This window comes from Sapajus apella, unplaced genomic scaffold (assembly GCF_009761245.1).
Source record: "Sapajus apella isolate SASKATOON/1434 unplaced genomic scaffold, GSC_monkey_1.0 scaffold53, whole genome shotgun sequence".
In the NCBI taxonomy this organism is placed as follows: domain Eukaryota; kingdom Metazoa; phylum Chordata; class Mammalia; order Primates; family Cebidae; genus Sapajus; species Sapajus apella.
In genome coordinates, this window is record NW_022436993.1 from 11,378,049 (window position 1) to 11,401,813 (window position 23,765).

At 45.9% G+C, this 23,765-nt stretch overlaps 1 protein-coding gene across 2 annotated transcripts in view; it reads left to right on the top strand.

Moving 5' to 3' along the window:
* RSU1 (Ras suppressor protein 1) overlaps positions 1 to 19,475 on the top strand; it is a 225,802-nt gene extending 206,327 nt beyond the window's left edge. For both annotated transcript variants that reach the window (XM_032244142.1, XM_032244143.1), the window contains one exon: positions 18,856 to 19,475. In XM_032244142.1, the coding sequence (XP_032100033.1) occupies positions 18,856 to 18,958 (103 nt within the window). In that variant the 3' untranslated portion in view covers positions 18,959 to 19,475. The remainder of the gene's footprint in view (positions 1 to 18,855) is intronic.
* The last annotated feature ends 4,290 nt before the right edge of the window (positions 19,476 to 23,765 follow it).

Below are 23,765 nucleotides of genomic sequence, written 5' to 3' on the forward strand. Positions count from 1 at the left end.
TTTGGCATTGACTGCCATGGTCATGTGTTCTATTCAGTGGAGACCAGGCTCCGAAAGTGACTAAACTTGTTGGTAGTTTCATAGCCAAGGCCTCCTCCTTATGTTCTCTGCCATTTGCTATTTTCCTCAAGCATACATATTGCAACATTTAAAAAAAAATCTCTCTTTTGGAAAGAAACTGTGTTTTGTCTAAAACTTTGGGCACACAACCATATGGCAGGTTGCAACTCTGTGGCTTCAATCATATTAGAATGGACAGCCCCAGTTCTGAGCACAGTGTGGCATTACCTTGGTTTATTGAGCACCTGTTTGATACCTGCTGAGCACTCTGTATTCATGTTATGTTGTCCTCCCAACAACTCTATGAGCTATGTGCTATTATTATCAGTCCTATTTTACAGAGGAGAAGGCACTCTCAGAGAGGTTAGGTAACTTGTTCAAGGGTACCCAGCTGCCAGGAACCACTAAGGAATTTCAGAGTCATTTCTACCAGTCTGCTGTACATTCTAACTTCCACACGGGTACTGAACATAAAGAGAGATTCATTCATATTCATTCTGTCTCTGGAAAAGCAGCCTGGGTAGTAAGTCTGTCCAGAACCCTTGCTTTCAACCAGTATCCATGAGTCATACCAGCCTTGCTTGCTGTGTGTTGTAGAAGTTAACTCTACACAGGTATCTCCCATGAGAAAGGGTTTACTGTGGCTATTAGCTGGAGGTGCCCATGGCAGCCCTCAGTCTATGGGAGTTACAAGCAGAGCAAGGGAATACAAAGAGGCCAGTGGGTAAGGGGCTGTCTTCTTTCAGGGAAAGAAACAAAGTGGTATTTAGAAACAAATGTCAAAAGAATAATGAAGACCTCTATGGGAATGTACTAGTAGCTTCTTCAGACCTAACCTTTTCTTTAGTTTTCAGTTGTATATTTCTAAATTTTATGGGGGGAAAAGTACCTCAACTAAGAGTGGGGAAGTTAAAAATACAATTAGTCTGTTTATAACCAGGGGATTTCGTGTTTGTCTCCTGTTTATAAAAGCCTGATTGGGACATCCCTCTTCCTGGCCACTATAGCCTGTTCTGGAGACCTCTCTGCAGCCCCTCTTCCCTGGCAATGTGCCCAGAGGTCAGAGCTGACAGAGGATAGAGGAGCCTGATGGGCCCGAGGCTAGACATAGCATGTCCACTCTAGGAGGAGATGGCTGCGTGAGGAAGTCTGGCCCACTCGGGAAACGGCAAACTCACGAATGCACCTGGCCTGTAGCCACTGCTGCCTCAGCCCCCAGGGAGGCCGTCATGGATAAGGTACCCTAGCCCGCTGGGCACTGGGGACCTTTGGCTCCTAAAACTGCTTTTATGTTTTTGTGCTTTGGGGGAAGAGTTAGGCATTCAGTGTATTTTCCCCAACCAAGTAGCATTCCTGGGCTTCGGAGTTACTCACTTTGGCCTAAAAAGCTTTCCAATATTTTAACTATTACAAATAATTAAGGATATTGGGAAAATCTCTAGGTAAGTGGGACTCTAACAGGTTTCCTCTGTGTATGTGTCCGTCTGTGTGTGTATCCTTCCTTACTCTAAACCAGCAGTTCCCCAGCCTTTTTGGCACCAGGGCCTGGTTTTGTGTAAGACAGTTTTTCCATGGACTGGCAGGTTTGGGGGCAGATGGTTTCAGGATGCTTCAAGCGCACTGCATTTATAGCGCACTTCATTTCTAGTATTATTACACTGTAGTATATAATGAAATAATTATGTGGTACTACACCATAATGCAGAGTCACTAGGAACCTTGAGCTTATTTTCCTGCAACTAGACAGCCCTATTGGGGGGTGTTAGGAGACAGTGACAGATCATCAGGCATTAGATTATCATAAGGAACACGCAACGTAGATCCCTCACATGCACAGCTCACAATAGGTTTCATGCTCCTATGAGAATCTACTGTCACTGCTGATCGAAGAGGAGGTGGAGCTCAGGTGGCAGCATGAGCAGTAGGGAGTGGCTGTAAATAAAGATGAAGCCTCGTTTCCCCACCCACCACTCACCCCCTACTGTGTGGCCCAGTTCCTAACAGGCTGCAGAGGTACCAGTCCACAGCCCAAGGGTTGGCCACCCCTGTTCTAAAGTACTAAAATAACCAAGTGCCAGGATGACAGGAGAGGGTCCATCAGCCTTTAAAATGTTTTTCATCGAAGTACAAGAAGCTGGCTCAACTCCACCATATTCATATGCAGATTGTCTGTATCTGCTGTGCAGTAGCGCAGTGGCTTTTTAGAGGCGGTTTCACTCCTGTTGCCCAGGCTGGAGTGCAGTGGTGCAATCTCGGCTCACGCAACCTCCACCTCCAGGTTCAAGCAGTTCTTTTGCCTTAGCCTCCCAAGTAGCTGGGATTACAGGCATACACCACCACGCCTGGCTAATTTTGTATTTTTAGTAGAGACAGGGTTTCTCCATGTTGGACAGGCTGATCTCGAACTCCTGTCTTCAGGTGATCTCCCCACCTCCCAAAGTGCTGGGATTAGAGGCTTGAGCCACTGTGCCCGGCCTGCAGGTGGCTCTTGATCTCTTGATTGGTAACTTGTCTGAGAGTGTCCTCAAAGTCTAAAATCCTCACCAGAGTTCCAAGACATGGTACTTAAAAAAATGGTTAAATTTATGTAATTTAGTAAATTAATTATTCATTATCCAATTACAGCTAACATAGATCATGAATCATGTTTAAATTGATATGTTGAAATGATATTTTGGCTATATGGGGTTAAATAAAATATGGCATTAAAATGAATTCCATCCAGTCCTCTTATAATGTGGCTATGAGAAAATTTAAAGCTACATTCGTGGCTCAAATTATATTTTGGACAGAGCTATTCTGTAGAAATATGTGGAATATGGAATGTGTCTCTGCAAATTGGACGTACTAATGTGTGTTTAAGAAGATTTTAGAAACAGCTTATGAGCAGAGAAGTTAACTCGCTCGAGGTATTCAGTGCAGCAAATGCTACTAAATAAAAGAGGGCTTATTTTGCCTTTTGGGGGAGATACTTTGGCCAGAAATCTTCTTGGATGATGGTTGTTCAGTGAAGAATACTTCTCCATGAGAACGCTGTTGGGGCAGTAGGAGTCCATTGTTACGGAACATGGTGTGTGGATGTCTGAAAATAATGGGAGTGCACACGTTCCTTTGGAATGTTCCGTCCAGTGTCGTCGTACGGGGCCTGGGAGGTGCTTTGCTTTGCAGACACCTGCTCCTCTGGCATCTCCGCCCCACACTTTTACTTCCACCTCGCTCTCACCAGCTGTATTTAGCAATCTCTAGCACCTTCCAGGGGTGTTTTGTGGGTGAGATTCTTCGACGAAACACTTGGGATTCTTGGATGCAAGGGGCTGTTATGACAAGCTTCGGCTTTTCCCTCCCCACCCACAGCCACAGTTTTGCTTGCAGCCTACGAGGCCTGTTGGGGGCATTAAGCGGCTAAGGCTCTGGCCCAGCCAGAGGCAGCTCCTCGGCGAGGCTTCCCACCCAGTTCCTTGCTGATGCAGGGAATCTTCTCATAGATCATTTTTTACATCAACCTTAAACCACAGACATCTTCATTTGTAAACTTTTTGCACTTGCAGACCATAAATTTTGCTGAGACTCTTAAAAATCTGATTTTAGGCTGGGCACCGTGGCTCGCACCTGTAATCCCAGAAGGTCTAAGCAGGAGGACATCTGAGGCCAAGGCGGGAGGATCGCTTGAGGCCAGGAGTTCCAGATTGGCCTCGGCAATATAATGAGACCCCACCCCTACGAAATATTTAAAAATTAGCCAGGCATGATGATGTGCACCTGTAGTCCCAGCACTTGGGAAGCCGAGACAGGAGGATCACATGAGCCCAGGAGTTTGAGGCTGCCGTGAGCTATGATCCCACCCCAGCCAGGGCAACACATCAAGACCCTGCCCCTAAACTAGGAGGAAATGGATGACAATTATTAAGTCTGCTGAATGTACCCAGGGCTGCATGTTTTCATTCTTTTTCGGGAATTTGTTTTTTTCCAAAAAACTCAGAAATGTGAAAGTGACAAGAGAAGGATGGATTCAAAGCCTCATCTCATGTCGAGCTCTCAGAGATGCCTTCTCCATTATCCCTTTGATAGATGTTGGCTTGCTCCCAAATACCACTTGTTTCTTCCTGCACACAAGCACGTTCCCTTGCCCACAAAGCTGGGCTCCTCCCTATCACTGGGCAGTACTTCAAAGATAGGCATCCGGATGGAGGAGAAACACACCCACTTGAGATGCTGTGTTTTGGGATAGGATTTGCCACTTCAAAGAGAACACAGCTTACATGAGGAAGTTTGTCTTTGCCAGGGAAGTGGAGAAAGGTGCCAGGTGCAGTTTCTCTGAGCTTCTTCTGCCTAAAGCCCACCTGGTGAGAGCCTCCTGGATAAAGCACATGTAGGTAGTAGGTAGCTGGGTGTTCTCTGACTTTGATTCCTAAGGATTTTTAAAATATTACTCTATTTGTTTTGTTTTTAAGTAGACATGGGGTATTGCTATGTTTCCCAGGCTGATCTTGACCTCCTGGGCTCAAACAATCCTCCTGCCTCAGCCTCCCAAAGTGCTGGGATTACAGGAGGTATGAGCCATCGCACCTGGCCTGCTCCATAAGTGGAACGTGATTCACCTTCCAAAAAAATCCATGGGTGATGGAGGAGGGGAAGATGTTACAATGCTGTCTAAAATCTCATGGTACTGGCCGGGCGTGGTGGCTTATGTCTGTAATTCTAGCACTTTGGGAAGTCAAGGCGGGTGGATGGCTTGTGTCCAAGAATTCAAGACCAGMCTGAGCAACAAGGCAAAACCACCTCTCTACAAGAAATGCAAAACTTTGAGCTGGGAGTGGAGGTTGCAGTGAGCTGATATCACACCACTGCCCTCCAGCCTAGGTCAGAGCAAGACTCTGTCTCAAAAAAAAAAAAAAAAAAAAAAAAACCTCATGATAATCATAGATTATCATGCCATAATCTAACCAGAGCACAGAAGGAATCTTAGAGGTACAAGCCCTGTAGAGTTTCACATAAAACATGATATGGTTACGGGTTAAATATGTGAATGTTGAAGTGATGTGCTCTACAGGGTTCCTGGGCAAAGCATGTAAGTTCCATTCAGATGCCCAGCCCTGAGCAAGTTGAATCCTTTGCCTGAAGCTCTTTACCTTAGTGAGTTCTGGCTCATTCCAACAGAGCGCCTGCTCAGTGCGTGATAAATGTGAGGTAGCAGTGCTCACGCTGGAGAGTTACCACCGCTGTTTAAATCCAGACACCTCATTTTCTGTTGGGAGAAACACAGAATCACCCTGTTAGTGGATTAATTCTAAAGCTTTCTGAATTCCAATTCACCATTCTTTGCCCTGCACTCTGAAACCTATAGGCCTGAACGTCGATTGAATGTGATGTCCTGCTTTCCACTGACACGGTGTATTACTCCATTTTCACACGGCTACAGAGACATACCTGAGACTGGGTAATTTATACACAAAAGAGGTTTAACTGGCTCATGGTTCTGCAGGAGGTACAGGAAGTATGGTGGCTTCTGCTTCTGGGGAGACCTCAGGAAACTCAGAATCATGGTGGAAGGCGAAGGGGGCAGGCATACCACATGGCAGAGCCAAAATCAAACTGCGAAAGGGAGTCAATGCTACATGCTTTTCAACAACCAAGTCTCGCGAGAACTCACTATCACGAGAGCAGCACCAAGGGAATAGTGCTGAACCATTAATGAGAAACCACCCCCGTGATCCAACCACCTGCAACGCTGAGGACTACAATTCCACATGGGATTCAGTGGGAACACAGATGCAAACGATACCACATGGACTCATGTCACCTGCTGTGGTGAAATCATCAAGTCACCAGGGTGGAGAGAAACAGAGAGAGGGACAGTGCCAAAAGCAGACGGCCAAAATAGCCACAAATAGGGAGAGGAGGAGGAACATCAGTAGTGATACTAATACGACCACGGATGCTTTTACTCTTTGTCCTTATCACAAAAATGCGACAAAGCAAAGGCTCCTCTCCAGATGCTGGCATTCCTTGTGATGGGACACCAGGTCTGTGTTTGTAATGCCACCTGCATCTACAGCCACAGGACAATGTGTGCCCCACGTGGCTTCCTTCACCTGATACTGCTTAAGACTTAGAGAAGCTTCCTGTGTGCACGCTGCAGAAGTCTTGCCCTGGCTGTCACCAGCCTAATGACTTCAGAGGTCATGAACGACCCTTATGTGGCCATTCAGACTCTAACCCTTCCATGATGATAAAAATGCATTACGATTTTTTCCAACAGCAAGGGAAGAAAGCACTAGTTTTATGTTAATGTTAGCTGGGCCTGGTGACTTGGACCTGTCATCCCAGCTACTCATGAGGCTGAGATCACTTGAGGCCAGAAATTTGAGACTAACCTAGGCAACACAGCAAGATCCCATCTATAAAAATAAAGTTAAAAAATAAAATATATATAATGTTCATTTTAACTGAATTCTCTTTCATAAATAACATTTTATAAAAGTCCTTTGTACCTTAAAGGAATTTACTAGAACCCCCTGGTCACGGTATTGTAGCCACCAGAAGACAATGGCCTGGCTCCCTAGAGGCCTCACAAAGCGGCGCTGCAGGACCTTTACTGACTACCTGGTTTAGTCTTTAGCATTAGAAGCCCTGCAAGCCGGCCAGGCATGCCTGTGATCCCAATTCTTTGGGAGGCTGAGGCAGGAGGACTGCTTGAAGCCAGGTGTTTAAGACCAGCCTGGGCAACATAGTGAGACCCCCCCTCTCTACTATTAAAAAAAAATTAGCCAGGCGTGGTGACACCTGCTCATAGTCCCAGCTACTCAGGAGGCTGAGATAGGAGGATCACTTGAGCCCAAGAGTTGAAGGCTGCAGTGAGCCGTGATCGCACCACTGCACTCCAGCCTGGCCAACAGAGTGAGACCCTGTCTCAAAAAGGAAAGAAAAATGAAACGCTGCCTCAAACTGAGAAAAACACCTAAGAAACTGTTGGAGGAACCGGAATTTCACAACAGAGGATAACTACCCCCCAAGATGGGACCACTTGCCTTGGTCTGCACCGCACACAGCCCTTCAGTACACAGCTCCAAGCGGGAAGCTGATGGTAGTCACCTGACGAGCGTGGAATTGAGGACATCAGGAAATGATCCTTGGCTCAGAAGTTGAGTTAGTCCGTCTTTTTTGGGGTGACAATTGTGTACGAGGCACCAGGAACTGGAGAAACAAAAATGATTTAGGCCTAATCCTTGTCCAGGGATCCATTTGGGATCCATGGATTTGGATACTTGTAATAATTCCTAATAAGTGCAGCTGTACACACTTTCATTCAGTCAATCAACAAACGTTTCTAGTGTGTCGCAGAGACACTGAACAAGACAGATAAGGTTCTGTGTTCTAGGAGTGAACCAGAGGTGGCAGGAAGCAGACATCAAATGAATAACTCCACTGTGATGAGTGGTATGATGGTAATGAACATAGTCGAAGATGGAAAGCACCTGGCTAGGGGACGCACGGCTGCAGTAGACCGGGTGATGTTGGGTTACTTGGAACTCAGCATTGCTTTGATTGCACGGAACACAAGGCCTAAGAGGGAGGGGGATGATTTGATTTTATACTAAAAATCATCTGGCAATACAGCTGACTTTAGGCATGGGGACCCATACAACATCCTTGGGCCCAGGCTCTCTCTGTCCTTCACTTCTGCTTTATCTACTGGTTTCTCTCCCAGGCAGGCTGTCTTGCCACAGCGCTAGGACAGGGTCCCTGCAGATCTGGGCTTGTCATTGCTGCTTCAAGTAAAACAAAAAAGAAGGACTTTTCTTCCCCCACAGTTTGAGCTCCATGCAAGGTCTGTTGTTCTCATTGGCTCCCCTTGGCCCCATGCTTGTGTGCGAAGCACTTACGATGCCCAGGGTGACAGGACACCCTGACGGGCCTGAGTCATGTTTACAGTAACACCAGGAAGCACAGCCAGACCCTGGACTCAACTCCTGCCTTCACAACACCGTATTTAAACTTGGTGCCTCTGTTTCCCCACTTGTCAAATGGGAATGGTAGTAGCACCTGTCTCAGGGAGACCCCAAGACAAGCATTGCAGCCAGAGTGAGTAGCAATGGCAAACAGAAGGCCCTCAGGGGCCAGGATCAGAGTTGTGGAGGGTTGTGGCAGAAGACAGGGAAGGGAGCCGGCCACAGGCTGGACGAGGCAGGTATGGGTTGGTGTGCACAGGGGGCAATGCCATGTTTCTGTGCTTCCTTCGAGACACACAGTCCCGCCCGCCATCCACAGACCTCTCAGCTGCTGGTCCGCACTGCCTGCATTTCCTCTGTTTTCAGTACTGACTCTGATGGGCAGGTTCTCTCTCCAGCTCGGTTGCTACTGCTGGTCTGGGAATTACACTGGTGTTATTTTGGATGACTTTGCCTGTTTCTGCTTTGGTCTAATCTGTGTTGATTTTTTATCACTGAACACACGGGGAAATCTCATTTCCCCATACATTCAAGTTTCGGGGTGGTGCCTCACTCTTGATGCAACCAGAGTCATCCCCAGCCAAGTCTGTATTGGCAGGGCATGAAATCTGAAGCGGGGTATGTTAATGTGGACCAAAGTGGTAATTGGTGACTGCATCGTATCATCCAGCTAGCCGTTTAAAGAGGTCCATTAGGTAATGACTGTTTAGGCTTTGAGAGCTAGGTTCAAGTTAGTGGGTTTTCACAATAGTGTTTTTGACGAGTAATTTGTTAAATGGGTAAATGCCCATATAAAAATAATTCCTAACTTCCTTATATTTACGAATGGGTTTGTGTGTCATGTGACAAGCACATACGGACATATACAGTGGAATGTCTCTTTTTAATCTCTGCAGTTGCCAAGTAGGAAACAATTCTTTTTATAAGTAAAAGAAACCCACTCCAGGTATGAAGTCTATCAGGGAAGGAGCTTGTTTGGAAAACTTACCAATGCCCTTGAACTGATTTCCTTTTGCCTCTAAGTTTATTCTGGAAATTGCAACATTTAGCACTTTGCAGTTTAATTTAAAAGGATTACCTATTTTCTTAAATGCTTAAGCAAGGAGGCTAGTTGCAGTTATTGATTTTTCTCTGCATGTATTCCGTGAAAGCTCCTTCCCCAGGGAACATACCTCCTGAACTGCATGCTTGCCGGTGACAGCTTGGACCTCTGATACATAACCAAAGACCTTGCCTAATATCCTTGCAACTGCTCCGGGAATTTTTATTAAGTAAAAGCATCATTAGAGTAGACAGGATGATGAAGTTTAATGAGTATCTTTTGTGCATGATATTGTTAGTTTTGCTCTGCCAGAGTCCTCATTTCTCCCCTCCAGTGGGGCAGATCGTGAGTCTAGAATGTATGGGTGTTTTGAAATCTGCATGATATCTTATAGCCTGTTTTTCATATAGCTTGTTATCTGTGTTAAGCCAACTACAGATTCCTTTTGGCTGTTTATATAGATACCATTTGCACATGCATGTTTATACTTTCTTTCTCCACTGTGTTGGGAACAGAAAGCAGGTTATAATGGAGAGGAATGTGACAGACACACGCTGTCGTTCCTCAACTGCACGGAACCATCTCTCGGAGGTTTGATCTCAAAAAAAATAGTTTCCTTTTGAATTAATGAGACTTCTCACAGGAATTAGGGTAACTGTTAATTTTTTTTTTCTTTAGGGCTCAGCAATTTATGTGCTCAGGTTCTGTCACCAGCCCCTCATAGCTGCCAGAGAGGATAAATAAAGCTATTGCAAGTTCTTATTAATAATCTCAGCTTCACACTTTGTCCACAGATCTATTTGCGGAGATTTTAAATTTAGCATCCTACCAGAAGATTACAGATTAGAAGCAAAATTATTTCTCTCCATTATTTTCAGTGGCCATATCCTGAGATTTTCAAATTGGTTCTTTTCTTGGTCTGTATGAGGACTTTCCATGGAAACACCCAAAACAACAGTAGGGATACATATGACACGAGCAAACGACTTCAGAACAGCATATTGCACCTCTCATATACCTGGCATTCTGAAAGACAATATTTACACGGCACACAATGTGTTTCTAGCAGTGCCTGGAGTGTATAGACTACAAAAGAAGCCTGCACTCCCTGCCCTGCAGAAAATGATAGACTTCTTAGGAAAACAAAACCCAGATGGGAGATGATGAGATAGTGCTTTAAGAGTTTGAACTTTGCAGTCATTGCCTGGGCTTAACAGAGCCTCAAGCTTCTAAGCCTCAGTTTCCTCATCTGAGCAGTAACGATCGTAATAGGAGGATCCTCGCTGGGTTGTTGCGACAGCAAACGATGAATGTGCGTTAGCTGCATTGGAAATGTGCTGTGATCCCTGCACTCTGCAGATGTTTTGAGATAACACGTCAGGGTCAGGAGTCACTTTATGTATCATCAAGGACTTAGTGATGAGATCCTGATACATCCCATAGGGCTTTGTGATGGCAGAAAGGAGAAGGGGAGGAGGAAGCTGTGAAAGTCCTCAAGGCCTCAAAATACGGATGGATGAGATCTCAGTTGCAGAGGGGACCTAAGCAGGCACTTCTGGCCGTAATAACACAGACAAGCAACCAAAACAGGCCAAAAGGAATGCTGCCTGTCAGGAGAGGCTCATCTCAGGCCTTGGATTCATTTAGCCCCTTTTTCATTTTCCAGAATACTTCAGTGAACCCAAAACTGATTACCCATGCACCTGCCAGAGAGATAATGGACGAATACTACCCTTTTCCAGTTCAGATGGCAGACGTTCTGGAAAGATAGAGGACTGCGAGGCTATTCACCTAATAGGTGGCAGAGCTCACACTCACCCTTCTTTCCTGCACTCTGCCCTGCCTGCCGCAAGCCCAGCCTTACCTTGCACATGCCTGTTAGTACACAGAGAGAGGCGACTTTGGGCGAGTCAGGTCCCCCAGCCGCATGTGCTGTGGCTGCTCTGTGCCAGGCTAGGGACCCAATCCAGGGGCCAGTCGTTGCTGTTTTCCATGCATGTACCAGGGAGAGTTGTTCTGCTATCATCTGTAGGACCCACTGGGAAGGGAAGTCACCTGCATCAGGAAGACCAAGAAGGGAACCATTGTAATAATTGAGTGGCCATGTGACTTGGCCTCATTAAAGTAGGAGAAAAAAGAAATGGATGATGGAAATAAACAAGTTGCCTTAAAACAGCTAATTAATGAGTTGTGGGCCTTTTAAGGAGCTGATGGAAGCTGTAGTCCCTTTCTGCTGAAATATACACGTACAGCTTTAGAGTTTCAGATGCTTCTGGGGTCCTAGGCTAAGAACTCCACTGTAGAACAAATGAAATTTCTATCAGATCTGATTAATATGGTGACAAAAAAAAAAAAAATAGGAGAATGTCAAAATGACTTCAGCATTCTCTCCTGAAGTTCTGGAGATGTGGAGGGACAGACCGGTGGATGGTGGGGTGAGGGACTCTTCCCTGCCTTTTGGGGTTTGATAGCCAAAGTGACCCAGTGGGCTGAAGAGGATGGGGACTTGGAGAGAGACTGCTCAGAGACAATCATTAAAGTTATAAAATTAGATGGTCTTTCTAGGGAGGAGAACACCAAGAGATACAAGGACCAAAGAGGTGTCCGGAGAGAAAAGAAGAACCAGGATGACATCCTAGCGCCAACCGAGGACATTTTAGGAACAGATGCCTCAGCGGGGTCTTCCTTGCTGCCGCAGCAAAGGGATGTAAGACCCTTGGATCTGGCATAAGACTCAGTAATTTTTCCAAAAATGAAGATGCCCATATTAAATAAAACCCACATATCAGCCACAGTGGCTGACGCCTGTGATCCCAGCACTTTGGGAGGCTGAAATGAGAGGACTGTTTGAGCCCCAGAGTTCGAAACACCGGCCTAGCAATATAGTGAGACCCCATCTTTAAGTAAGATTTTAACATAAGCTGGACATGGTGATCCGCACCTGTAGTCCCAGCTACTTGCGAGGCTGAGGCGGGAGGATCACTTGAGCCCGAAGGTCAGTGCTGCAGTGAGCTGTGATCATGCCACTGCATTCCAGCCTGGGTGAGAGAGCAGGACCTGTCTCAAAAAAAAAAAAAAAAAAAATTCCGCATCAGTAATAGAAAATCATGCATAATACATACTGCTTGATAAAAAAAAGTTGCAAAATTTATTCTGAGAACAGTGGACTGGAATTTTGCTGTGTGATCTCAGCTGTCCACAGGCAGTAGTGGTCAGTTGCATGGAGCTTGAAGCAGCCCGTCTGGAGCCTGTTTTAACAGGATGTGGCCAAACTCACCGGCCTGCCGACCCACGCAGTCTCCAGGATCTTTTCCTCACGATCCTTCTATAGCCGGCCTTCAGCAGGGGTTCCTGGAGTGGCTGCTCCGAGCAGGGCCCACTCCCACGTAGGCCTCTGGGCTTCACAGTGAGATGGACAGCCTAGTGACATCTCCCACCGCTGAGCGCATCGCAGGCATCACATCTTTGAAACCATCTTTGGCAACAGAAGCAGGTTCATCAGACTCTCAAGAGCAATTGATCGTCTCGTGTCACTTCGGAGTGCTCTTAGTTTTTTTTCTCACTTATTAATTATCTCCCTGTTCTCCTCACCCAAGCCCGGGGCTCAGGGGACAGATTTCTAGGACTCCATGACCAAAGGTTTCCACCACTTCCTGGGCTGAGCATTTTGCCCACCAGCCACTACAGCCCAATGGGCGACCTTGCGCCAGGCTCCCTTTATATGCTCTCCAGCTGGCATAGCCAAGTGGCAGTGCCCACCAAAGCTGTCCCCAAAAGACTGGCACCAAAGGCACAGTCTGCCAGTGCAGATTCCGGGCTGTGTGAGGGCGCGGTAGCAGCCTGCAAGAGGTGGAAGGAGCTGGCCTCGTAGCCCGCATCAGAGGAGCTTCCTGAGAGGTTAGAGGTGGCAGCTGTCATTCTGAAATGCCTACCGTGTGTCCCATGGACCCCAGTGGACAAGAGCATTCCCCTAATTGAATCTTCGCCAAAGCCCTCCATGGTAGCTGGGAATCTTCATCTTTTTGCAGATGGGGACATCAGACTGCGGTGAGTGAGGTTCCCAAGGGCACATGACATTCGGGGCCAAGCATGGTGCAGAAGGCAGAGGTGATTGTCAATCCCAGGGACTGTTGTCCAGGAAGCCACAGTGCTGGGAGCCAGACGGGTGCCGCATGAGCAGCGAGCTTCGGTGTCCCTGAGGGCACATGCTGTCTGCGACGGGACAGTGGTACCAGGGTCTGAGGGATGGCTGGGGTTTCCCAGGTGCAGGAGGTGGAGAAGCTGTGTTCAGCAAGGCCCTGGGGGGAAAGGGGCAAGTCATGAGCGGTCAGGAGGACAGAAATTTTTGTGTGCCTTGCATGGTATGGTACACTTTGTCGTCATAGGAACTGCAAAGAATAAGATGTCTTTCAATGTCACTGATTGTTCTCTGTCATCCCGCAGTCACTGCTATAAATTCAGTCCAGGTAAAGAAAATGTGACACATATATACCATGGAATACTATGCAGCCATAAAAAAGGATGAGTTCATGTCCTTTGCAGGGACATGGATGAAGATGAAAACCATCATTCTCAACAAACTGACACAAGAACAGAAAACCAAACACCACATGTTCTCACTCATAAGTGGGTGCTGAACAATGAGAACACATGGACACAGGGAGGGGAACATCACACACCAGGCCTGTAGGGCGGTGGGGGGCTAGGAGAGGGATAGCATTAGGAGAAATACCTAATGCAGGTGACAGGGTGATGGATGCAGCAAACCACCATGGCACGTGTATACCTATGTAACAAACTTGCACGTTCTGCACATGTACCCCAGAACTTAAAGTATAATTTAAAAAAATTAAACCCAGGTACATGCAAAACACAGGCCACCAGGGATAGCTTCAGAGGACGGGGGAACAGGGACCAGCCAGTTCATAGTAGCAAGAAGACAGTTTGCAAACCTGCTTTCACTTCCTCTGGTAGAAATAGCACCCATTTTTCCTTTGGGGCACACCTTGCCTATCTGAATCTTGCTTCTTACATTTTTCCATCTTTTTAGTAAGCAGTTACCCCAGAAACTTTTCACTTTTCCTGTTGAAATTAAGCAGAATCCTCACAGGCCACCCTATCAGGCCCAGAGACGTTCACCTACTTTGTTCGTTTTCTATTGATGCTCTAACAGATTATCAAAAACTTAGTAGCTGAAAACAAATGCATGTATTACCTGATAGTTCTGAAGGTCAGAAGTCTGAAATCAGGAGGTTGCGTCCTACAGGAGATTCTAGGGAGGGATGTGCTTCCCTACCTTTCTGGTTTAGAGAGACCACCGTGTTCCTCAGTTCATAGCTTCTTCCTCCATTTTCAGAGGGTGCAGGGTAACGTCTTCAAATCTTTCACTCTGACCCTCTTTCCTGGTTTTCTTTTTGATTGTTAGAGTCAGGGTCTTGCCCTGTTGCCAGGCTAGAGCGCAGTGGTGTGATTATGGCTCACTGCAGCCTCAAACTCCCGGACTCAATGGATCCTCCCAGCACAGCCTCCCAAGTAAGCCGCTGGGACTGCAGGTGTGCTCCACCACACCTGCCTAATTTTTTTTTGCTTTTTGTAGAAATAGGGTATCCCTGTGTTGCCCAGGCTGGTTAGGAACTCCCAGCATCAAGCAGTCTTCCCGCCTTGGCCTCCTGAAGTGCTGGGATTACAGATGTGTCTGCTCCTGGCCCCTCCTGCCTCTTTCTTTTAAGAACCCTTTTGATGACCCTAAGCCCACGGGATCATCTAGGTTCTTAACTAAGTCACGGCTGCAGAGTCCCCTCTGCCATGTAAATTAACAGTCACAGATTTCAGGCATTGGATGTGGCTGTTTCGGGGGGTTTGGGCTTTATTGTGTCCACCACCCTTACTTGAGGCCCCGTGGCTCATAAACTGGCAGAGCCACCAGACTTTACATCTTGTTGTGACTGCACTGCCACAGCCACGTCCCCATGAAAATGGCCACTTATGGCCGCTTAGTAAAACACCAACTCTCATCTGCCCACACAGCTGGAGGAGTTAAAGGATCCTGCAGCGGACAGCAGCGTCATGCAGTCCTGCCGATGACTCACTGAGGAAGTGGGGCGATGCATTTAGCTCTGCCTCAGGTGCTTTCTTCAAAGAGGATTAAACCCTTTGTTCCAGAGGTGTTTGGGGATTTAGCGTTGATAGAAAATACTGTGTTATTTTGCAGGGGAAACAGCCCTAAAGAAGGAAGGTAATCATATAATTATATGGATTTAATCACTCTGGACTATAAACCGCCGCCCCCCCCCCCCCCGTCCCGTCTGCCCTATTTTTCAACAAGCCTTCGCTCGCTGCTTCCAGTAGGTGTGCCTTGGTGGCGGGCTTACCAAACCACCCTGCAAGGAAGACAAATGCCATCTCTAGCTTACAGATGAAGAAACTGAGGCACGGAGAGGGAGGCGAACATTGCTGATGACTTGCCCAGAGTCAACTGCTAATAAACATCAAAAGCAGGATTTGAACAGGAAGTTCAGAGCCACTGGCCCCTACCTGGCCCTGTGTAGTGACTTGCTTCGCAGCCGCAGGACGTTCAAACACACTCAGTGGGATCTGAATATAAAAAGGCAGAGACGGAAACATTCCAGTTCTCTCCGAAAAAGGAGAAGAGCCCTGCGGCTTTTGCAACCCCTTCTGAAATCACTTGCCTGGATTCCCATCCTCAGGGCCCAGGTGAATATCCACCCCTTCTGGGAACCCCCCACCCCCACCTCGGCCCTTCCCTCATTTAAGACATGACACACAGCAGCGTCTTGCCAATTCCTCTCAGTTCCGACTGCTCCTCTCCATCTGCTGACCTCGTATCATTGCCAAGATCCTTTCTTTGCACTCAAGTATTGTTACGTTTCCATGTGCATGAACTGTGGAGTCATCTTTGTGTTGACTTTAAGAATTCTTAGACTTTGGAGGCTGGGTGCGTGGCTCATGCCTGGAATCCCAGCACATTGGGAGGCCAAGGTGGGCAGATTACTTGAGGTCAGGAGTTTGAGACCAGCCTGGCCAACATGGCAGAACCCCATCTCTACCAAAAATGCAAACATTAGCCAGGCGTGGCGGTGCATGCTTGTCATTTCAGCTATTCAGGAGGCAGAGGCTGCAGTGAACTGAGATAGTGCCACCATACTCCAGCCTGGGCAACACAGTGAGACTCCACCTGAAAAAGAAAAAAGAATTCTTAAAGTTGAAAACTGTCTTTGAATAAGAATGTGCATATGTATTTTTTTGCTCTGTGTGAAAAACAGGTCAGAAAATAGAGGAAAGCTCTCTGAGGCTGTAAGGAAGCTGTGAGTGTAGCTGAAGTTGCCGAGGCCACGGGTGCCTGTGTGAAGGCACAGAACAGAGTCAGACCCTTGCTTCGTGCCAGGAGAGAGGAGCTCGGAGACCCCAGCCCTACTGGGTGTATTCTCTGCAGCGTTAAGCCCCTGAGTGTTGTGCCAGTGGCTCTGGGCAAATCGACATCCCAGGACAAGGGCAGATGCTATTAGAGAAGTAAGTGTGTTTCAGAGCGTGCAGGATGAACAGAATGGAGGCACCTACTTTTCCTCTATTTGTTGTGTCTGGGAGAGATGTCCAGAAGGAAGAACAAAGGTTGGGTCCATTCGGCTAATGCAGGGTGAGCTTTCCGTCCAGCGCGGGGTGAGCCTTCCATTGGACGCGGGGTGAGCTTTCCATCCAGCGCGGGGTGATCCTTAACTTCGAAATGTCCAGAGCACCTTTTGTCATTTAAGGTAACATCTTCCCAGGTTTCAAGGACTCGGATACAGATATCTCTGGAAATTGGGGGCAGCAACAGAGGGAAGGTTGGGCCCACTGAAGGTTCCTCCCTGTCTAAACCACTGATCTCTTACCTGGGACCCAGGACCTAGGACCCCCAGGTACCCATGGCCTCATCTTCAGGGGAACTTGACCCTTTTAAAAATGTAGGTTAGGGGAGCCCCTATAGGTTGAAAAATGCGCTTTTATGGAACAGATTATCTTAAGGAGATATTTCTCCTGTGGCTTCAGAGAAGGCACAGGCAGGCTGGGCAGAACAGGGTTGCTGTCTCCCTTACACCAGCAAAAAGGCCTCTAAACTAATTTCTAGAGAAGTGGAAAGCCAATTTGCAGGCTCTCATGTTTTCTGTCTAGGACGTACGGAACCTTCTTGATGCAAAAGAATGGCCTCCCCTTTTCCTGGAGAGCAGTCCCAGCACCTGGCTGCATGTGCCCGCCCTGGCTCGTGGGTCTGTCTGGCCAGCTCCGAACCCTGCATTCTACACTCTGTGAGAGAGACTGTGCATGCAACCTGCTTGTACCACTGCTAAGACACTGGGAAGACTGGCGAAGTTAGTTAGAACAGAGCATGCCCCTCAAAACCATAGTGTCCAGCTTTCCTGGGTCACAGAATCAATTGGGCGGTTCCATGTGCCAGCCCTGCCCCTCTGCTGCAAATGTCACATCCAGAATACCACTATTGCAGGCCAGGCAGGGTGGCTCATCCCTGTAATCCCAACACTTTGGGAGGCCAAGGCAGGAGGAATGCTTGGGGCCAAGAGTTAAGACCAGCCTGGGCAACAAAGTGAGACCCCATGTCTATGAAAAGTATTTCAGCTGGGCACGGTGGCTCACACCTGTAATCCCAGCATTTTAGGTGGCCAAGGCGGGTAGATCACTGGAGGCTGAGAGTTCAGGACCAGCCTGGCCAACATGGCAAAATCCTATCTCTCCTAAAAATAAGAAATTAGCCGGGCATGGTGGTTTGTGCCTGTAAGCCTAGTTGAACCAGGGACGTGGATGTTGCAGTGAGCCAAAATCACGCCACTGCACTCCAGCCTGGGCGACAGAGTAACAGAGTGAGACACTATCTCAGAAAAAAAAAAAAAAAATAGCCAGATGCCAGTATATACTAAACTGCCCACAAGACCAGCATCCAGAGAATATGTATATTCCTTGCATGGATGTTGGCGCTGGGGCCGCCTGGTAGAGACGTGATGCTCTGTCCCAACCCTCCTTCACTTGGTTCAGGGCAACCACAGGCTGTGGAGCCCGGTAATGTCCTTGCTGTAGAGGACCTGAGACACCCCCCAGGCTCTCGTGGAAATGCAGGTCTATCAATAAAAGGAGCTAAGGTTGAGCTGTGTTTATTTTAGGGTGGCTTTTAATTTGGTTTAATCAGAATCACTCATAAATTATCGATTAATTACCTTCTGCTGTTCAGTTAACTCCTCTCAGCGATGGAGCCAGCTTCACTGTGCAGTGAATGCCATCCACCGTAACTACAGGGCACGTTGTCAGCATTTCATCAGCGGTACTTATTAACATGGCATTGATGTGTGGTAGCCAGCCGCATGCCATCCATCATGGGTGAGCAGCCAGTGCAGATTTGGACACCATTGCTCTTTGTCACATCACTCAGCCCCTGGGCTTTCGGGCCAAGCCTGATGCTCACTTTTCACTAAATGGACACTTTTTCTTCCATTCTACCCAAACACTCACAAGTTTTTTAACTTCAGTCCAGAACAGCTGAGCTGGGCCTGACTGGTTCTTCCAGTGAATGTAAAATCCCAAGAGACTGGTCCATGGTTGGACAGCATGGTATACGTGTGTAAGAGAATTTTATATTCCAGACAGTGTATGACCCAGAGAACACGCAAGTGATCTTTTGGTTTTCTTTGGCTTACTGAATATTTCCGGAGATTGTTCTATTCCTGAAAGCTCTTCCAATGAAAGCGTATCTTGTGTTGGCAAAATAGATCTGATGGTTTCCTTTCTCTGTCTTTGCAGCCTCTACGGCAGACACATGCAGGCCAACCCAGAGCCACCAAAGAAGAATAATGACAAATCGAAAAAGATCAGCCGGAAACCGCTGGCGGCCAAGAACAGATAAGGAAGGGGTTGGCATCAGGTGGCCTTCCAGCACCTTCTCTCTCCAACACTTCATTCTCTCTTGCTCTGTCTCTCAAACGCAATGCGTGTGTGGCCTTTTTTGTATTTCTTTTCACTCTAATGCTTCCCACCTTACATTTTAGATTCTTCTGGTAGGTGGGAGATTGTTATAAGGTCTTTAAACCGTTCCCATTTGCTCCTTTTAAATTACCAAAAGCATAGAACAAAGCTCTTATTCAACTGCAAATTCCATAGTGGGCACAGGCTTTTCTTGAATAGACATCACAAGGTTGGTTATTATCCAAAGAATAATTAAAGTCACGTAACCATTTAAATGTCACTGTTAATACTTTTCACTCTTTCTGTTGATTCACATAACTCATTATTTTGCTTCATTAAAACTCTTCCTTCACCAAGATATGTTAATTTCACTTACAAATGATATTTTAGTAAAATCTTGCATTTGTATCACATGTTACTTATTGACCTGAAATAAAGAACAGTCTGATCATGGGGTACAACATGTTTTCATTTACTTTTCTCCCCAAGATTATCTTGTCCAATTTTATTGGTTATAGATGATAAACTCAAACTTTTCATGAAAGAAATGCAAAATTATATCACAGTTCGTTTCTTCTCACATTAATTTGTCAAGTTTTTTTTTTTTTTATTTTTTTCTTTGAAGACTTTCTAAATTAGGAAGCAGAAAAACAACTCTCTAGGAGAGTCTGCCAAAGGATTTTGGAAAGTAGCATTCCTTCGCCGAAGAAATGGTGATTTCTGCCAGGGGCTGGTAGACAAGAACTGTGAAAGGGAGAGAGAAAAAACCCTCAACTATGTTTTTTTGTCTCGGCAGAAAATCTGCTCACATCAGAGCATCCTTCTAAGCAACTTTGTTGCCAAAGAAGTTGTGTAAATGTGCACACACCACACCACACCCAGGGTGGAAACCACAGCTGCAGAGTCATTACACCACCCATTGTTTAACATCTGTGACAGACAGCTTTCCTTCGTCTCAACAGTGGTATGTCTGAAAATGAAAATAAATGCAAGCTGAGGTTTGGTGCCCACTCAAAGAGTTGCCCACTCCTCCAGAAGACCTGCACAGAAGAAAGGTGTATGAAGATGCAACGTCTTTTCAAATGGACTGGGAGAAGGAGCCCACCCTTCTCTGCTGTGTCTTTTCAGCTTCTCTCTCACTTGTGCTCCACTGGGGTGTTTAAAAAGCCAAAATCAAAACCAAATAAAAAGTTCTGAGTTAATTAGGAAACAGACTTTGCATTTCAGTCAGAGAGGCCGCAGAGCAAGGTCTCAACTTGTAGCTCTGGACAACTTCCTGATAGAACTTTTAACTGTGGGAAGAGGCTTCCCGGGTGCCATCACCTGTTTTGGGATAGAGAGTTGATGATATTGTTTTTCTAGAGCCTGTGTTTGCCTCTCCCTCAATTTTTTTTTTTTTTTTTTTTTTTTTAAAGACAGAGTCTAGCTCTGCCACCCAGGTTGGAGCACAGTGGCACCATCTTGGCCCAGTGCAACCTCCGCTTCCCAGGTTCAAGCGATTCTCCTGCCTCAGTCTCCCAAGTAGCTGGACTTACAGGCACCCACCACCACACCCAGCTAATTTTTGTATTTTTAGTCGAGATGTGGCTTCACTGTGTTGGCCAGGCTGGTCTTGAACTCCTGACCTTGTGATCCACCCGCCTGGCCTCCCATAATGCTAGGGTTGTAAGCATGAATCACCGTGCCAGGACGGCCTGAATTTTTTTAGTTGATTTTTTAACTTGTGAAATTGCAAGAGGGAGAACAATGTCTCTGCCGTTGTGGGATCAGAAAAACTTAACCTAAAATTAAACCAGCAAGAAAGCATTAGTAAAAATATAACAATATGCAGGGCTCTTAGGAGTCATTTTTTTTCAAAAGATGAAAACTCTAGATACAGGAATGAAATACCTCCAAGAAACATGAAGCAGTCATCAAAGACTCACTGGTAATGTATTTTAAAAGTACACAAATCAGAGCAAAAATAAGCCATGTGTAACAATGGGAAATGTACAAATATTACAGCAGTATGAAGCACAAGAGGATTAACATGAAATAAACATTCTCACACACTACTATTGGGAATACACATTTCTCTCCAGAAAGGACGTAGCAGTTTGACAATAGGTAGCAAAACCTTAAAACTGTACTTGGGCCTAGAATTTTAATTTCTAAAATGTATCCTAAGGAAAGTATCAGAAATACACACAAACTGCAATGTTTAGGAATTGCCATTATCCATTGTATACGCAGAAAAACGGAGAAAAGCCTGATGCCTGTCAGTGGAAGAAGGGTTCAGTGAATTATGGTGTATCTGCGTGAAGCTTTTACGATGACATTAAAAACTGTTGAGCAACAGCCTGGTGCAGTGGCTCACACCTGTTATCCTAGCACTTTGGGAGGCTGAGGTAGGCGGATTGCCTGAGCTCAGGAGATCGAGACTGGCTTGGGCAACATGGTGAAACCCTGTCTCTACTAAAATACAAAAAAATTAGCTGGGCGTGGCAGCGTGCACCTGTAATCCCAGCTACTTGGGAGACTGAGGCAGGAGAATTGCTTGAACCCGGGAGACGAAGGTTGCAGTGAGCTGAGATCGCGCCACTGCACTCCAGCCTGAGTGATAGAGCAAGACTCTGTTTCCAAGAAAAAAAAAATCGTTAAACAGTAAGGGCAAAGAGAGAGAATCATAACATGATTAAGTAGAAAAAGCAACATTTTTTAAATGAACTATGTAAGGATGGTCCCAGCTGTGTCGAAAGGAAGCTGTGTTTTTAATATGTATGCATCAAAAATTAAATAGAGATGGAACACAATTTTAAGGCAGATAAATTATCTCTGTATATGGTGAACTGAGACTTTTTAGAATTTTATACTTATTCTGTACTTAAATTTTTTATAGAGCATACTTTTGTAATCAGAAAATATTAAATACATGTATTTTTCAAAATGAAATTGACATATCATGGTATGTTATGCAATCCAGGAAATATATATATTTAAGCTCAAGGCATAATATAAAATGTCGGGGGGGGGAGGGGCGGATTTTCACTTTTTGTTACCAAAACAGATTTCACATCTCTTCCTATAGTTTTTAGTTGCTTGATATCGATCAACAGAATATCCAAAGTTTGAAAGGTGCCCCCTATCCCCCGTCCCCCACCTTTTTTTTTTGAGACTCACTGTCACCCAGGCTGGAGTGCAATAGCATGATCTCTGCCCACTGCAACCCCCGCCTCCAGAGTTCAAGCTGTCCTATCTCAGCCTCCTGAGTAGCTGGAATTACAGGCACCTGACACCACGCCCGGTTGATTTTTGTCATTTTAGTAGAGATGAGGTTTCACCATGTTGGCCAGTTTGGTCTCAAACTCCTGACGTCAGGTGATCCATTCCGCCCACCTCGGCCTCCCAAAGTGCTGGGATTACAGGCATGAGCTACTGTGCCCTGCCAGTCTATGGCTGCTTTTATGTGACCACAGCAGAGCTGACTGGCTGATACAGAGACCCTATGGCTCACAAAGCAAAAACTTTTTCTTATCTTTCCAGAGAAACTTCTGCTGATGATTCTATCAGCTGTTACATCCCCAGCACCCAGAGTGGTGCCTTGTATACAATAGGGGCTGAATAATTATTTAATTGAATAGACTACAAAGTGATACTTGTTATTTGGATGATATAAAGCTATTATTAAGGAAGAGGGAAGTGAAAAATTCCTCGACATTCCTTTAGTGTTTTCTACTTTGTCATTCAAGGCTACTTTATTAAAGCCAAATTCCTCTACGGGAAACAATCTGTGAGTATTATTATAGGTGAGAGTTTATACAACCCTGTAAAAGTTCAAACCTTTACCTGATTTTTTGGTGGTTCTTATAATTACCCAATTGTTACATACTTAACCATTTAACCTTCCTCAAACAACCATCAATTTCTTCAGTAACAGAACCAGAAAGGGCTGGCACCCCCATTTACCTGTATAAACCTAGAGGAAGCAGTTCATGTCAAAGGCAAATTCCAAACTGCCCCTGTCAATTTGAGTCAATTTCAAATGTTTAGAGGCAGCAGACTGGCAAGTAAAGTGAAAAGTCCTGTTCTGCACTGGACATTTTGTGACCTAAAATTAGCCATTAATTATTCATGTGCATATCTCTCCATTTATAGTATCATGCGATCCTACTATATATGGTGTGAGCCTATTTTTATAATTGATCTCATCAATAACAGCTTTGGGAGACTCCTGGGTTCAAACGTCATGTTTCTGATAAGACTACATAAGCATTTTGTGTATTACCTCTTACCACATGCTGCTTTTATACACAGATTTGGTGATTTGCCATTGTTAAATTTCTACCTTAATCTATTTTCTTTTATCAGTAATAGAACTCGTTGACTGAGGCCTGTTCATCTATCAAGCACTTAGCTCAATGGACATCCTCTTTTGTGGGAAATTTGACCTCAGAGAAGGAACTTCCTTGAGGGGCCCACAGCTGGCAAGGGGCAGAGGAAGGATGGAGAAGAACATGCCTGTGACTCCAGAGCTAATGTCCTTTCCGCAATCCCACATCACATTCTGCTGTCAATCAGTACTCCCCTGGCCTATCCAAAAGGCAGCAATTTTCCTTTCCATCACCTCTTACACTGGAGTTTCTGCTTTTGAGCTCCTGAAGTGTTCATTTTATTAACACGTTTAAGTCAGTGCATGATGACAGCCAGGTTAGGGAAACTACGCCATTTCTGTAAGTGACAGACCTTTGGTTTCTGCTGTCTGTTCCCAT